The 16,716-nt window shown below is 36.8% G+C and overlaps 1 protein-coding gene across 1 annotated transcript; it reads right to left on the bottom strand.

Annotated features, from left to right (window-relative positions):
* Nucleotides 1-10: 10 nt before the first annotated feature.
* Nucleotides 11-8,730, bottom strand: LOC145783467 (protein wntless homolog B-like). Its single transcript, XM_082595352.1, has 8 exons — nucleotides 8,596-8,730; nucleotides 6,159-6,262; nucleotides 5,244-5,400; nucleotides 4,172-4,491; nucleotides 3,295-3,431; nucleotides 1,645-1,813; nucleotides 1,051-1,419; nucleotides 11-202 (listed from the first exon to the last, which is right to left on the bottom strand). Exons 1-8 carry the CDS (start codon nucleotides 8,696-8,698, stop codon nucleotides 11-13), a joined length of 1,551 nt encoding a protein of 516 aa, XP_082451478.1. The 5' UTR covers nucleotides 8,699-8,730.
* Nucleotides 8,731-16,716: the final 7,986 nt, after the last annotated feature.

The raw sequence follows: 16,716 nt of genomic DNA, 5'->3' as shown, positions 1-16,716 counted from the left end.
AAAAAAAACGTTAAAGTGCCACAGCATAGTCACTGCGGCACTTCACTAAATTGTACATCTTGTAGGAGGTCTTATGAGAGGGTGCGTACATGGAAAGGATGATGAAGACGTACATGTTCCACAACGCGTACACTCCAGTGAAGAATGCTGAGGACACTTGGATATTTAATGCAAACCACTCGTTCAATACGCCGTCGAGTTTCTGTGAGAAAATTTGTTGTCAAGAAGTTTTGACTTGTTAAAATTTTTTTCCAGCTAAGCTCAATAACGAAACGGTTGAAAATATGAAAGTAATAATAAGTTTCCAGTGGGCATAATGTTTACACCGCTACTACTTATTATCCATCCAATCACGTAGCCTAATCTGATTTTTAGTGTTTCTCGGCAGTCGAGTGTAGCAAGAACTTGCAGCGATAGACACGTGTTTCGCCCATGAGACTGGGCTCATCAGTATCGCACCACTAGTTCTTGCCACATAGTTCTCAACAGCTGCTTTTGTCATACAATTGAATTCTTACCTCTGTGGAAAGAAAACAACTAAACTAACTGTCGCCAAGGATATGCACAGTTGAGAATGAGCGATCTTCCTGGAGTCAGCAATAGCTGACTACTCACTATAACACAGGGAGCATTGTGTTTCGCTAACTATATATACCGGTGTAGCCTCCACACTAGCCATCAAGACTTTTTCCAAAAACATGTGGTATAGTGCAGACGCCAGGAAGATCGCTCCTTCTCAACACTACCATATAAAAACAGAAAAAACTTTTTCTCTGACAAAAGTTGTGATTTTGGATTAAAGAAACATTCCCTCCAACTAACCTTGATAAACTAAGAAATTAAACATATTAAAAAATGAACATTGAACAAGGTTTCCCAGACACGAACTGAACATAACAAGCACAACTTTTTAACTAAGAACAGTTTCTACACAAAAGCTTTTAAAAACAGCTGTAGATAGAAGCAAACACATCGAAATCAAACTATTCCTAGGGAAGAAGCGGTAAAAGTATAGACTTCAATTGTTGCGTCTGTGATGTAAATACGGACCTGCTCCAGGAAGAAGAAGACGACGGACAATCCAGCTGTGATGAGTGTCAGCAGCATTATCAAACAGACCACGATCGACTGGAACTGCACAGCTCGTTCGTCTGGGAGGATGAAGCGTCGTTTGTAGCGGATGGACCGAAAGACTTTGTACACCAAATAGCCCAACAAGATGAGGTACAACGCGGCAGAGATGCCTCCGACAATGAGCAAAGCATAAACAAAGACTGGGTGATTCCACACTGTCCCGAATGGATTGACGAGTTGTATTCCACGCTCTGCAAGTTCAAACCCGAGAAGAGCCAGGGAGGTGGTGAATATGCAGCCGAGGTGCCACTTGTATGCGGAAAGTTTGTTACGATGAGCTTGGTCCTGTTCATGTTAACAAAATTGTCGATCAAAACGCGTAGCCTATGCCCTGTGAGATAAAGCAAGTCAAAACACAACGTGGAAGGCTGGCTTCATGCTAATGAGCGTACTGTCCACTCAAACCGATGTAGATTAGTGAAATTATAAGTATGAGATGACGTAGCCTTCTCCTGCGCTTTTCTGTCATTCAGGTGGCTACACAAATGCTCGTCTGTGCACAAAACTCACCATGAGATGCTCGCTGGTGAATATGACCCAAAAACTGAAGAGAATCGCATAAAAGAATCCCTGCCGGATGTCGGTGAAGAGCAACATCCATGGAACATCAAACTGGATGGTAAAGAATTCCACAGGAAGATTAAGGAACACCATGGAAAGGCCAAGGACAAAGCAAACCCTAAAAAAACAAGAAAATAAGAAATATCAAGTATAACAATGTTCATTTCTAGAATGGCTTCCATTGTGTTTTAGGTTCAAAATGTAACCAACGTGAACATTCAATAAAAATTTAACATCTAACAATAAAACATCCACCAAAAATTACGGCTATTATAGAATTTGCCATTATTGACCAGTCATCAAGCTGAGCGGCCAATGAAAACTATTAGGTCATCATTGGTGGGATTTTTTTATCGATAAAATCTAAGTAACTCAAGCCTCTCGCGTCTACACGCCCATCTCATGCTCACACATTTGCTTACCATGATAAGAAAAACAATACAGTTTGCTAAATAACATGATGCGTTCTACTGTTGCAAATTAAGCTAAACTATCACACGATGTATAAAGTGACAACCTGCTTTTATTCCGATGTTTCGTCAATCAGACATGACTGACTTCTTCAGGGAGCTAGACCAGGTAGTGACTACCTGTCTAGCATGGCAAAACACATGACCATGTTGCTGAAATCAACTAAACAGTAAAAATGCAAAACGAAAATTCAACTTCTAGACAAAATTATTGTGCGCAAACTTTGAACTAGAAAAAAAGGGGAGTTTAAATGTTAACAAGTTCAACAAAAAACTTAATAAGGGCAGAGAAGAGAGTGAACGGTATGAGTCATGGTGAATCGAATTGTCTACGCACTACTGCACAGTTTACAATCAGGATGAAACCAATTTAAAAAATGTCAAATAAGCATTTACAATAGTTTTTTGTAGACAGCAGAAAAAGAGATGCCATCATTGCGATTCATTACATGAGGCTTTTGATTGATGAACCAGCTTTCAGAAAACATTCGTTTTTTGTATAATCACTTTCAACTTTTAGAATTGCTCCAAGTTATTTTATGATATGAAGTTATGGCATGCATGCAAGGAGCGAATTGTTCCGGGCGTTGATATTTGAAATCTCTTTTGTGTTGATAGCCAATAGCCATGCTAGACAGGTAGTCACTACTTGGTCTAGCTCCCTGAAGAAGTCAGTCGTGTCTGATTGATGAAATGTCGAAATAAAAGCAGATTGTCACTTTATACATCGTGTGATAGTTTAGCTTAATTTGCACCAGTAGAACGCATCATGTCATTTCACTAAATGCCTGGCGATTGGTGAGCAGTCTCATTCAATTTTCAATACAATTTTCTTATACAAATTTTTCTTGCAAATGTGATATTTTTTACCTTGCTTTTTAATATTTACCAGTTTATCATTCCCATCTGTTAGAAGAAAAAACCAACAACTAGCTGTAGGTAAAAACAAAAATCCAACTGAAATAGCTCAGTATAGTAGTATAATGTTGATGTTTAATATCTTAGCATACCAACTAAGGAGCAGTGGGGCGAAAGAGAAATCTTTAGTTATCATGATCACAAATAAAAATTGAGGCTTTTTGCATTGAAGTGTTCTGGCTAAGTAGGTCAAGTCAACTTTTATACTTACTGTTCTATCAGCAAAGAATTTCTTTTTGAAGAACGCACCCTGTTCCAAAACCACACTACTGGACATATCATGGCAATAAACAGAGCTGTCTTCATTCCCAACCACATAACAGTGAAGCCACCTGTCTGCATGATCGACTGGAAGCATCACAAAAAAATTTAACAGTTTATTCAACAGGGATTATTAAGTGAATAAAATGGCAGGTTAGGGTTTTAGCATTTCCTCTCAGAAAACTTGCTTCTGCTTCACTGTCACAAAATTCCGTAGCAGTTGATGTGGCAGATATCTCTTATCACCTGCGCAGTGACGCTGAAGCACTTTCACAAGACAAAGCTTCTCAGCAACGTATGCTCTGATTCAATACAATAACACCGCTAAACATGAACTACCCCGTACCTCACTTGGTTGTTCGCAACATAATTGAACTTTTCCATGCACCATCACAAGTGTTATTTGACAGTTGTATTAATTGTTCGATTGCATTAATATTTTCTGAGAAAGCCAATCAAGGGTTTTATAACCTCACAGACTCTTGCTGTACGGAGGTAGCACAGTATTAGTTATAACAATTTGCAGAATATTAAAAAAACTTTTTGATGTGCTTTTGTTTCGGACATTTCTGGTGCACACTGCCCAGTTTACATTCCGCCCTCCGTTGAGCATTGTAAACTGGAGTTGATTGGTTTATTGGCTGATCCGACTGGATTTTCCGTCGGTAAAACATCAAAAGCCGCAAAGAAAATGTTGCACTGACGCTAGACTCAAGTGATGGTGCCAATTAAATGCAAACCTTTAAATTGCTTCATTCATAAACACCAAACAAACGCTAAAATTACGATTCATTCCACTGGATCAAACTAACCAACAACAAACTTACAATGTATTCAATCTCAACCACTTTTCCAATGTTTCTGTTGCTTTCCGGTGCACCAGGATCGTACAAGCCAGTGGGGAGCTTCATATTGATCAAGTATCTTTTATGTGGGAGGGAACCGAGTTGGAAGATGAATATAGGGTCACAGTTGTACTCAAAACCTTCATATTCCTTTGTTTGGTCATAAGGGAAATGACATTCAAGAGTTCGCACTTCGGTTGAGTTAGCAAACTCAGTCCACATTGCAGGGTGGTGGTAGGCATCATCATCGTCAGAGTAAGCAATGCGAAGTTCTAAGGTCAACAAAGCTTCTCCGCCTTTTCCTGATGGAAGGAAAACATGTCAGAAGAACACGACAACTTCTCTTGAATTTGCCATCAAACAGCTGTGGCAATTTTATCTAACAATAATTTGTGACAAAATAAAGTATCAGAATGTGCTAGAACAGTGGCTCCAAACCTGAGGTCTGAGAGTCTTCCTTGGAAAGTTAAGGAAGATCCACACATAAACTGATTTTCAGAAAAAATACCAAAATTCAAACAGTAAAATTAGTCATATTTAGCGCCATTTTGAAAAACTTTCGCTCGGAGTCCTGACATTTAACCCTTATAAGTTCCAATCATAAGGAGTAACTCAGCTCTCATCTTTTTAAACTCAAACTGAATAGATAAATAACAATACCTGAAACTAGTGGAGACCAAAATTAACAGTTAAGAAAAGTTGTGTTGTATATATGAAACAGCAAATATGCATTCGACGTTATAGTAACTGATAGTAACTTTAATGAAAAATGATGAACAGTTTATATAATACAAACGAATTTATTTTCACATGAGTCAGTTCGAGTGAATGAACCATCATAAACAGCTAAACATCGATTTCGATCAACTAGCTGCTACCTGCTAGCTGATCAAAATCGATTTTTAGCTGTTTATGATTGAACAGTGAACACTAGTGTGAAAATAAATTCGTTTGCATTAGAAGACATGTAACCAAGCCGTTCATATTAAGCATTGTTGTGGGTTTGACACCTGTCAGAAGATATTTCATTTTCTTGACAGTTTCTATAACTTACCAACGGGATTATTTTCTTGGAAATGAATTCTTATGTTGGCAAAGCAAAGCATATATTGAAACCATCTGATAATGTGATGGTTCCTGTTGTAAGGAACAATGTTTGAAAAAATCACTCGGTCTGGTGTTACATTTGGATCGTCTGTGGAGGCGATGTTCTGCAAATGGAAAAAGCCATAGAAGATAAACAATGATGCTTTTGGAGTCAATTCTGCTTGATCAAACCACATTAATCTGTTAACTTGGAGAATGGACTTTTAGGAATTTTATACCTTTTTTACTGAAAATATTGTACCATAAAGAATGATGCTTACAGTTGAAACGCTGCTGCTTATAAACTACTTCATCCACAGAAGGATGATCTGCTCATACTACGAGTTGAATCACTGCATGCTGATGTAGAAACTCCTTAGTTAAGTTCATAAATGAGTCGTTTTATAGCAAGATGTCTATTGCATTGGTGAATTGCTTAGAACTGAAACTTGTCATTTATGCAGCTGAGTTGGAATCATGGTTCACGGCTGAGTAACTTGATGTCAAGACTACTCTGCAACAGTCATACAAGTAAATCGTCTAAGATAGTCAATGACTCTGGGGTAAAGACAATAAAATTATAAGCAATATCAAAACAATGACTTATTAACGTTTCAATTTTAATTTGCATTCATTCTACAATTTCATAAATAATAGACTATTAACTTCAAAACCAAATTGTTGTAACAATTTTGACATCATGCTGTGCCGAATTTTGACAAGAACACCAAATTATGATACATTATTTTGGTATGGTGCAAACAAGATTTTACAGGCATGTCAATGTTATCACTAAGAAATGCACTTTTCTCATTAAAACTACAAACTAAGTTTTTCAAACAAATGTTTAATTAGATATATCTGAAATAAAAATGAACCTCACCACTTTCTGACATGTACTAGGAAGAACCAGTCGCTGAGGATAATTTTTATCTTGAATACAATGATGTAGTGGAGCAGGTCCAACAACATGTGTTGGTTCTGGTGCTAAAAAGACAAGAGAATGTAATGCTTTGTCAAAGAAATTGTAAATGTTTGTGGAAGTTTGATCAAGCCAGGCAAATTGATTTTTGATTGATTACTGTTTGTGAGAATTTTTATCTCCAGACTGAGAAAGCCTCTGTGGAAAACTTCACACAGGTATTTTTGAATACTTGTAAGGTCTTTGAATAAATAACGCAGGAACATTCATTGAGATTGATAGAGCAAAGTTTGTAGTTGTTGATCTGTGCGAATTATCCTATTTACTATGTGCTGCTAAATAGAGAGCTGGCCTAGAAATTTGTTGCTCAAGCACAATCGCAGAGTCAAATCAGCACTCAGCATTGCTTGATATTACTATTTCTTTGTTCATAAACTAAACAACAGACCCAACTGAGCTATTGAGGTAGCCAATCAAAGCAAGACAAAGAAAACTGAGTGAGCTGACTGAGCTATCAAGGCAGTGCCACACATATCCAGTCCAATCAAATGTACTGTTCAGTGTTCACCCCAGTTGTCTTCTTCCAGATGAACAAATTTTTCAAAGATCAAGACAGATGGTGAGAAGCTAAGACTGGATAGCTATGTCTGGTGCAGCTGTAAGTGTTGTAACATGCCTTTTGCTGGGGGTTTTATAGATAGGACAATAGACATGATAAGAAACAAATCGCAAGATGAGCAGTATGCTTCTCCAATCTCCATGTAGATTTGACAGCCATCAAGCATGCCACTGTGTCAGGACAAACACATAATTTAGTAATTTCCATGCTTAAAGCTACACACAAACACTGTCTTTCTTCCTCTCTTGTACGCTTATATAATTCAAATCTTCAACCATCCGGAGCACAAAAAAAATAAATGTAGGCTTAACAAAAGACCAAAAGAAGTACAGGCGAAATCAGTTTATCATTTATACACTATTTGCCAGACATTTTGATAAAATTATACAATTGATGCATTCAAACAATTCACTCAATAGAAAGAAAAAAAGTTTATTGTGAATGGGCCTTAATGTTGAGAATGCATAATTGCATATAATTATACTCATTTGACTGCAAAGAATATAACAACTGTTTACAATTCTGGTTAACCCACAAAGAGTTTATTACAGTAGCACTGTGCTACATAGCACAGTGCATTGTCAGGAATCTTTCCAGAGTATGTTGCACGATAAAAGTATTTTTCCACAAACTGCAGCAATTGGACTTCTATTTATATTTAATGATTTCGGTTACATCATAGGCCTACTGTGAACTCTGACTGCCAGTAAGTGTGATCCTTTTGTTGGTTCTTTTAGCTGTAAATCCAGCCATACAAACATTGGACCTTTGCAATGCAATATCTTGCACATGAGATTAAAAGCATGGAATTTCAGTCGCATGTTTTTGTTTTGACCGCAAGCATTAGTCTTTTGGCCTGATTTCCTTCACTTTGCTTTTGAACATTATGACACTTATTGTTCCGGCGGGTCAATTGCCCTCTTGTTTAGAATTAAAATTGTGATGAAAACTTGTTTAGAATTGAAATTGTGATGAAAATTTGTTGACATTGAATTTGCGTTGTTTTTGTGTTCTGCGTGATGTGGCTTACCTGGCTGCCAAGAGATTTCACAACTGATTATTGCCTTTTGCTGCGTGCCTGGAGCCGTTGTTTCTAGACACAATTTTGCCTGCCTTTGTGTTGAGTTTCATTTCATTATCGAAAAAAGCAAGCTAGAGAAATGAATGTGTACCACGGATTTAAGTTGTCGTGTTAAAGCCAATGTAAGTTTATACAAAATCAAGTTTTTATCCCAACTCACTAACTCAATAAATAAATCAAGAAACAATTGCAATTATGATTGAGGCAGACCGAGGAGGGATTGTAGGTAGGCAGTGAGCACCTACTCTTGTAACCACTTATAAATGTGAAATTAAAGGACATGTTTCTTTTGCTCCTGGTATATGCTTGTCACACAACTCATTTTCTTTGATTCCGAACACATGACTGAAGACAACTATTTGATTGAGTGAATGAACCATGAAAGCAAGAAGCAAATTCAGATACAACTGCCTCATTTACTCCTGTAGTGATACAGTATGATATAAGATTAATCCATGCTTAGTCAACATTATATAAGGATTTGGTTTGGGATTTCAGATTTTGGTACAATAGAACAATTATGATATATAATGCATTTAAGCAGTACTGGCATTATACGCAATATAATGAATTTCTTTTGTATGACCAATATGATTACCGGTACTAGTAATATAATTATAAAAATCTTTGATAAATATTTTGTAACATGACAAAAATGTCAGAATAAAATTTGCTTCATGAAGAATATATATACTTACAATAGAAAACTCCGACTAAAATGAAAATAACTTCAGCCAAAACAATGCAAAGCAGTGCAACTGACTTCTTTTTGGATAAATGCTCCATAAAAGTATCAACCATGTTTCTTGTAAAACTAATTTGAAATTGTAAGTACAAATCCTAAAACCAAATTTAAGACACTATGATGAGATGAATACATCACAGACAAATCATTTGTTTTAATTTGGAGCTGATATACAAGTCCACCCCCAACTCATGACAAAGAGAAATTGACCAAAACATGTGGATTGAAGTGTGTGAACAGTAAAGCAAAGGAAAGTAGTTTCACCCTATATGTTTGGTTGAGTCCTGTCTTTGTTAGGAGTTACCAGGGGGGGACCTGTCTTTGTTATGAGTAAAAAAGCTTTCCCAGTCTGAGGATAAAAATTCCGGCTTGGGTGCTTAATATGTCCGCCTCTGAATCGGTAGGCATTGATTCGATAATCGATACCCTGTCAGTGTCAGGTCATACCAAAGACTTTTAAAATGGTACTGAATCTAATTCCTGCTTGGCACTGAGCATTGGAATGGATTCGAGTAATAAGTAATGTAGGCCACTCAGCTGCACCAAAAATGGTGAGGTTCATGCAGGGGCACCGGAAGCGGCGGATGCCCCCCTTGCTCTCAATTTTTTTGTGGATGGGGGGCCAGTGATGCCCTTTTAAGGTCATGTAAGCTACTGCACATTTTGCAATATTTCTGCTATTCGATTTTAGCCTAATTATAATCTTTTATTTTTGCCTTAAAATAGGCCTATTCATGACACAAAATTCTGTATCACAGTAGGTTACACCATTATAACATAGTATGATGCCCTACCGTGCCATTGTTCTTTGTATAACGAACACTTGTATCATTACTCGATAATGAGCTGCTAGATGAGAATTTATAGCTATAACTTATTTTATCTTAACTTTAAAAAATGGCCTTTCAGCAATAAAAGTGCCCTTTTTTCATAATCCTGCCACCCCCAGTCAAAAGTCGTTCCGGCGCCCCTGGACTCATGGATTTTCCTTAACTTTCTGAAAAGTTGTAGTGGACTTTTACAAACATAAACATTAAAAAAAATTGAAAATAATGACGTAACACGGTCGGTCTCGCTGAGCGTTTCTATGGTTACCAATACCCATTTTCATAAAACTTGGCATATTGTGAAACCCACTGGAGGGTCATTCCATGCCAAACGTCCTGAAATTTTGAAACTTCCCAGGTTGACCCTCTCCAAATTTGCTGAAAATCGGACAAAAGGTTGTATAACACGATTGAGCTAAAAATTGAAAATTTTAGCTCAAAATCTATTGTACTTTTCAAATTATGACATTTTTAAAATTGGTACACCCCTGCGCTGATGAGCGCTCGGTCATTTTCGGCCATTTTTTAAACAAGCATATATCTCTCATTGCAAATTTGATCTACTTCATTTCTGGCAAAATGAGACACTTGTAGGTATATTACATGAAACCAGTTTCAAAATTATATTGTCTCAAAGCATTTTGAAAATATGGAGGCCCGAAGTGTCTCCATTTGATGCGAAGACAAATTTTGGACCATATTAAAAAAGCTGTAGCTTCCAAACCAGTGGCGTATCCTGGTTGGTTGAGCAAGGGAAGCAATAAAACTGGTGGGGGAATGGAGCGTGCCGAAGGCACGTGTTTTCTAGGGGGGTCCGGGGGGCATGCTCCCCCGGAAAATTTTTGCAAAATTACACTCAAATAGTGAATTATACTACTTTCTGGAAACACTTTTAGGGTAATTTTTGTATGAAATTTATTAGCAGATAAACAGCTATTAACTTATTAAAGGTAGCTCTTTCACACGAACGAGCAAAGGGCAAAAAGTGCGACTATTAGAGAACACCAAAAACTCAGCTCCAAAGTCAAGTCTAGCTTAGACCTCACATATCCTGTCTTATTCCAAAGTCTATCCAGCCAGGATAACAGTGTAAAGCCAACATTTGGCTCAAACTTTTGCTTACAAGGCTGATATTATAACCATAACAGTGCCCTAGATTTTCTCATTACATTGCTCACTGGCACAATATCCAACAGAGCAAAGTTGCCAGATTATGAAAAAGTCTTAAAGTCAAAATAATACAAAGAAAAGGCCAAAACAACAAAAATATTAGACAAAAAAGGTCAAATGGATATATTTTCCTGTTTCTATCAAAAATAATAAAATTTACATATATATTTTATAACTTTTAGTGGATTTTAATAAATTGTAGCAAAAATAATTCTGAAAGTAGCCCAAAAAATAGCAAGTTTGCCTATAAAAGTAGCGGATGAGTTTTGATCCGCCACATTACGAGTATTAAACAAGTATAGAACATGTATTGAACAATGTTGAATATGGTTTCATCTGGTAAGGTTACAATATTAGAGAAATATTGATTATTATGCATTTTGAAGAGCTATTTGAAAAAAAAACTAATTCGCGGAATTTGGCTAATCTGGCAACCCCGCGACTGGAAGCAATTTTTAAATCGCTTCCAGCGATTAGTTAAAAGAAACGTAAAATGCGAAAACTTAGCGCTGCTTTTTTCCTTTCTTTCAAACTTGTTTCTTCTTATTGCAAAAACGAGAGCAACGGATGCAATGCGAATCTTCGCTTCCGTTGGCTTCTAACTTTTTTTAAATTAAAACCGAGTTAAACTCATATGGGGGGCATGAGTTAAAAACCGTTCTAAATCGCATTTAGGTGAAGAAATTACGAAATCGTTTTACTGAAAAATATCAGCTTCTCTTTTTTCAATTTTGACAAGGGAAGCAATGCTTCCCTTGCTTCCATTGAGGATACGCCCCTGTTCCAAACAAAACATACAGTAGCATTGCTCTCAAATTTATCCTGGAGGCTCCCCTCCTACTGGAATAACAACTAAATTGAATTTGGAAGGAAACGCTGCTTTCATTAAAAAGTTATTTCACGTCAAAATATGGACCAACAGCAAATTTTGCTAAAATACACGATCTTGTGGTGAAAAAATGACCCAAAAATTTTGTTTTTTTATTTCAAAGAAATTTTCATAAGGAACTTATCTTCTGAGTTTCAACTATTTAAGGGGTGAGATGCAGTGATGTTTAACCCTTTTAATATCCATTTCAAGCAATGAGAAAAACGTGAACATTAACTTTTAAGTTAGTCAATTGCACTTGTTGTATCGTAAATGACATAAACTACACTACTACATAAACTACAGCACATTGTACAAAGGAAGCAAAGAACATTCAATCGAAAATGACTGATTGCCTTATAGGCTACTGGAATTTGACTTTCTCGTAAATGTAAAACTTGTATATAAATGTTTTTGCATGTAAATTTTCCTCCATGTTTGGGTCTTCACAACTTTTAATCTAAAGCATTTACAAAGCTGAAATTTGGTATTCTGAGTAAGAAGCAGCCCTAGTTGTCATATCTACCATCAAAATTGCCAACTTCAAATTAGTTTTAGAGATAGAACGTTTCAAAAATTAGAAAAATTTACATTTGAAATTTTTTTAGCAATTTTTGATGTCTGCTATCTCCCAAACCAATAGTCACAGAACTACCATTTTGCATATCATTAATCTATACTAGTTGGTAATTAACCCCCATGAGACTGACACCAAACAAAAGTGAAATTATTGAAGTTTGGAGGGTGCAACGATAAAGCCGGAGCAAAAAAAACTCAAAATGCGCCATCTTCTGGTTAATATTTGACACTGTGGACAGTCATTCAGAAAGTCGAAACTTTCAGGAAAGCATCTTCTTTGCCTAAGCTATAGACAGTTCAAGTTTCAAATATGTAACCTAACTCCTTAAATAGTAAATGCAGCTGTGAAATCATGAGCTTGACCATCACATGCAAAAGTCTCGGGGGTGGGAGGTAGGGTAGTTCTTATTTGGCAACAAATGAAAATTTTGCTGAGGACACTATTTTAAATGGTGAGGTTGTCAGAAAAAATGACTCCTGCAAAAGTTTTGAATTTAAAATTTATTTAGGGATGGTCCTATTGGCCCTACCCCCCTAAAGTTCTGTGCCCTCCTCCAAAATACCATCTGCATATCTCAAAAACTGCATGAGCTAGAGATATGGTTTTTGTGTCAAAAGATGCAGAAACATGATTTCCTATCTGCTTTCTGAACAGTGATTGTGCCTATCTTGAGTAGAAAAGCAGTTATTTAATAAATAGTTATGGGTCATTTCATTATAATTCATCCAGGCCATGGAACCATAAAATTTATAATTGTCCCATTTTTTCACAGTTTAAAATGCTTGAAATTCTGAGTTATTTGGCACAAATTTTGTCAAAATTGGTCGAGCGGTTTTTGTTTTATCGCTATTTTAATGTTTAACCACCAGGTGGCGATTTTTTTAGTGAGCCGCATAAAAATGCTCATATCTTGGGACCTAGTTGCCCAATCTTCATAAAATTGGTATCTATCCCCCCAATTTCAGGGATGGGCTTTCCAAAAATGAAGGTTAAAATGAGCTAGGAGTTATACTTTTTGTGATATAAACATTTGTAGTGCTTCGATAGCATGGCCGATTTCGCCATGCGGCCACACATTTTTTTCAAAATTTTTTTGATTATTATTATTAGCATAGATGTTATATTCCAAAAATATCTTTTAAATCACTTACAATTCACAACCTCATAATAAAAATTGTGCACAAAAATGCAGAATTTTTAAAATAGTCAAAAACATTGGATTTTATTTTTTTTTTGGAATTTTGGGATAAGACTTTAGATTTCATTACCACTACTTGTATTACAACTATTTTATGAGCAGAACTGTAGTCAAGCTTTCTTCTCAATGCAAATATTGACGTAGATAACTGACTCCTATTCTAATAATTCTACTTTAATCACTAACAATTCATCAGCCCATACTGGGTGGTCCGCCCCTCCCCCCCCCCCCCTCTTACTACGCCACTGTATGTCAAGCAAAGCATAGTAGTATAATACATTATTACACAAAGTGAAGGAGATTGGAGGAGTAGTAAAAAGGAAGCTGGGTAACGAAAGTCTAGACAGACCAACTGCTAACCAAATTTTGACTGCTGCAGCTGCCTATCAATACTGCTCTGAAGCTGTAACAAGTGTAACTTTCTTCTATATAAAAGCTGAGGAACTGGTGCCAGTGAGAAATACTCAACAAAGATTCCAGCGTGGAAGCACTGTGCCTGGTCCTGAATTTCTTCAATCCAGATGATTTTGGACAGTTTCCACTATAACAGGCAGAATATACACATTTTCGGCTCCAAACATGAAAACTGTGAATCGTCGCTTCATTTGCATTCAAGAAGAGCATTGATTGGCTTCTATTTGGTTGGGTTTGATTGCCTGAAATTGCTGTCTAGGTCTTGACTAATGTTACAATAATGGCATGTTGTTCTATGGGGTCTGCTACTATTCGGTGAGTCCGATTCGGTGAGTTCGATTCGGTGAGTCTGATTCGGTGAGTTCCTAACTTCTAACCCCTAACCTTAACCCCTAACCCTAAAACGGCAATGATAATTAGGCTACGGTACCCAAAAATTAAAAAAAAAAATTGAAAAAATCCCCCGTTAAGGGATCGGACTCACCGAATCGGACTAACCGAATTGGACTCACCGAATCGGACTCACCGAAACGGGCCATTCCGTGTTCTATGTGTCCAAGTGTACAACAACCTTTGTTCATTTATGTTGTATTTATATTTTTGCTTCCTTTCACAGAGCTTAGTTACTGTACAATACATGCTAGAAACTGTGGTTTGCAGTTTATTCGCATGCATGACAACCCGTGTTCAATTGTATAGTAATTCATGCTGCTTTTCACATGTTTAGCTACATGGTAGAAACCGTGGTTGTCGGTTTATTTACATGCATGGCGGCCCTTGTTCAATTGCGTTTTTATTCATTCCGATTGTTGCCCCTCACATGTTGTAATGGCTCTGCAGTGAGCATATTTTGTCCAGTGTCACATGATGTTAAATGCAAAATGGGATGCACTATGTGAAGAAAGGGGCGTTCTTCCCGGCTATCAGCGCAAGGCTGAGCACTCACTAGTACAGCGAGCAGTTGCGATTCGCTAACCATAACGGTGTAGCTTCCACGCTAGCCATTCAGACCATCCAATCAACAATATGTTTCTCGGCAGCCGATAAACATGGGATGTACTAGTTATGCATGCAAAACTATAGGTTTATTGAATACTTTTTAATTGTATTTTATTACAGAAAGTCACTTAAAACTATCTTTAATGTTTCGTACACTTCTTGGCACTAATAATCTTACAATGATGTATGTATGTAATTTTACAATGATCAGTGCAGACAAAGCCTATATATTTCAATTCAGAAATGATAGCAGAAGTGTATAGACTTGTAGTTATATCGTCAGAATAGTGTGACTTTATTTTGCAATGTTATGTTTCGGTGGGGTGTTGTACAATGTACATACTTGCTCAGATTGTTGCATACAACTCACTTTACTATTAAGACTGTCGCTGTTCTTCAATGTAACTTCTGACAAATCAAAGTAACGCAATTGTACTATGCACACTGTCCTACCAGTAGCAGCGAGATATGTTTGGAAAATGATATAATTATTTCCCACATCGGACAAGCTCATTACATCCTGTCGATGTATTAAACTCCTTCATCTTTATGTCTTGACTCCTTCACTTTGTGTAATAATGTATTATACTACTATGCTTTGATTGACATACAGTGGCGTAGTAAGGGAGGGGCGGACCGCCCAGTATAGGCTGATGAAAAAAATTAAAATCCAATGTTTTTGACTATTTTAAAAATTCTGCATTTTTGTGCACAATTTTTATTATGAGGTAGTTAATTGTAAGTGATTAAAAAGATATTTTTGGAATATATCATCTCTGCTAATAATAATGATCATAAAAATTTTGAAAAAAATGTGTGGCCGCATGGCGAAATCGGCCATGCAATCGAAGCACTACAAATGTTTATATCACAAAAAGTATAACTCCTAGCTCATTTTAACCTTTATTTTTGGAAAGCCCACCCCTGAAAATGGGGGGATAGATACCAATTTTATGAAGATTGGGCAACTAAGTCCCAAGATATGAGCATTTTTATGCGGCTCACTAAAAAAATTGCCACCTGGTGGTCAAACATTAAAATAGCGATAAAACAAAAACTGCTCAACCAATTTTGACAAAATTTGTACCAAATTACTCAGAATTTCAAGCATTTTAAACTGTGAAAAAATAGGACAATTCTAAATTCTATGGTTCCAAAATTTCAATTTTCTGGATGAATTATAATGAAATGACCCTTATTTAAGTACGTAAATTAGTAAAGATTGCAGTTATTTAGTAAATAACTGCTTTTCTGCTCAATCATGTTATCCAACCTTTTGTCCGATTTTCAGCAAATTCGGAGAGGGTCAAACTGGAGGGTCCAGGACGTTTGGCATGGAATGACCCTGGAGATAATAAGATGACCCAGTCTTCGAAATTAGCCTTGGCAATAGACCTTTTGCATAACAAACCAACGGAGCGTGACGTTGGAGTCATGAACGACTAGCCGCTGTTTGCAATGCTGCGCGATAGAGTTAGTGGCGTGGTTTGCAGTGGTCTTTACAGGCGTGTATCATTGTTTCAGTATAATTTTCCAGAAAATAAAACTCTTTTTAAGTTGTAAACTTAGGCTACAGAAGTGTTAACCTTCGACCAGTTCTTTACTGTATTGGAAGCGATCTTGCCAGGCAGAGATAGGAAGAATTTCCTGTATTATATACAGCTTTAAAAGCTAAGCATGCAAATCAATATGTTGATGCAGAACTTGATGACGATGCTACTTTTGAAATACCTCAAAATGATACAGGAGCACTGCATCTAGGCTACATAGACTAGCGGTGAAAGATGGATTTTTTTCTTGGTGTTGATGAAGCTTCGCCTGGGTTTGTTTTATACAGACTTACGCACAAGGTTTGGTATTAGTTCTGCATTCGTACGGTACTGTACACCGTACTTTTCATTCATGAATGCATCTCATGTATTTAAGGTTGATTAGTTTGAACATATTCCGTCATCGTGATGTTATCATAGCAGCTATGAAGCCAGACTTCAAAAAGGAATACTCAAGCACCATGATCA

This window comes from Aplidium turbinatum, chromosome 14, assembly GCF_918807975.1.
Source record: "Aplidium turbinatum chromosome 14, kaAplTurb1.1, whole genome shotgun sequence".
In the NCBI taxonomy this organism is placed as follows: Eukaryota; Metazoa; Chordata; class Ascidiacea; order Aplousobranchia; family Polyclinidae; genus Aplidium; species Aplidium turbinatum.
The sequence above is the reverse complement of the archived record's forward strand: the minus strand, read 5'-3'. Positions and strand labels throughout refer to the sequence as shown.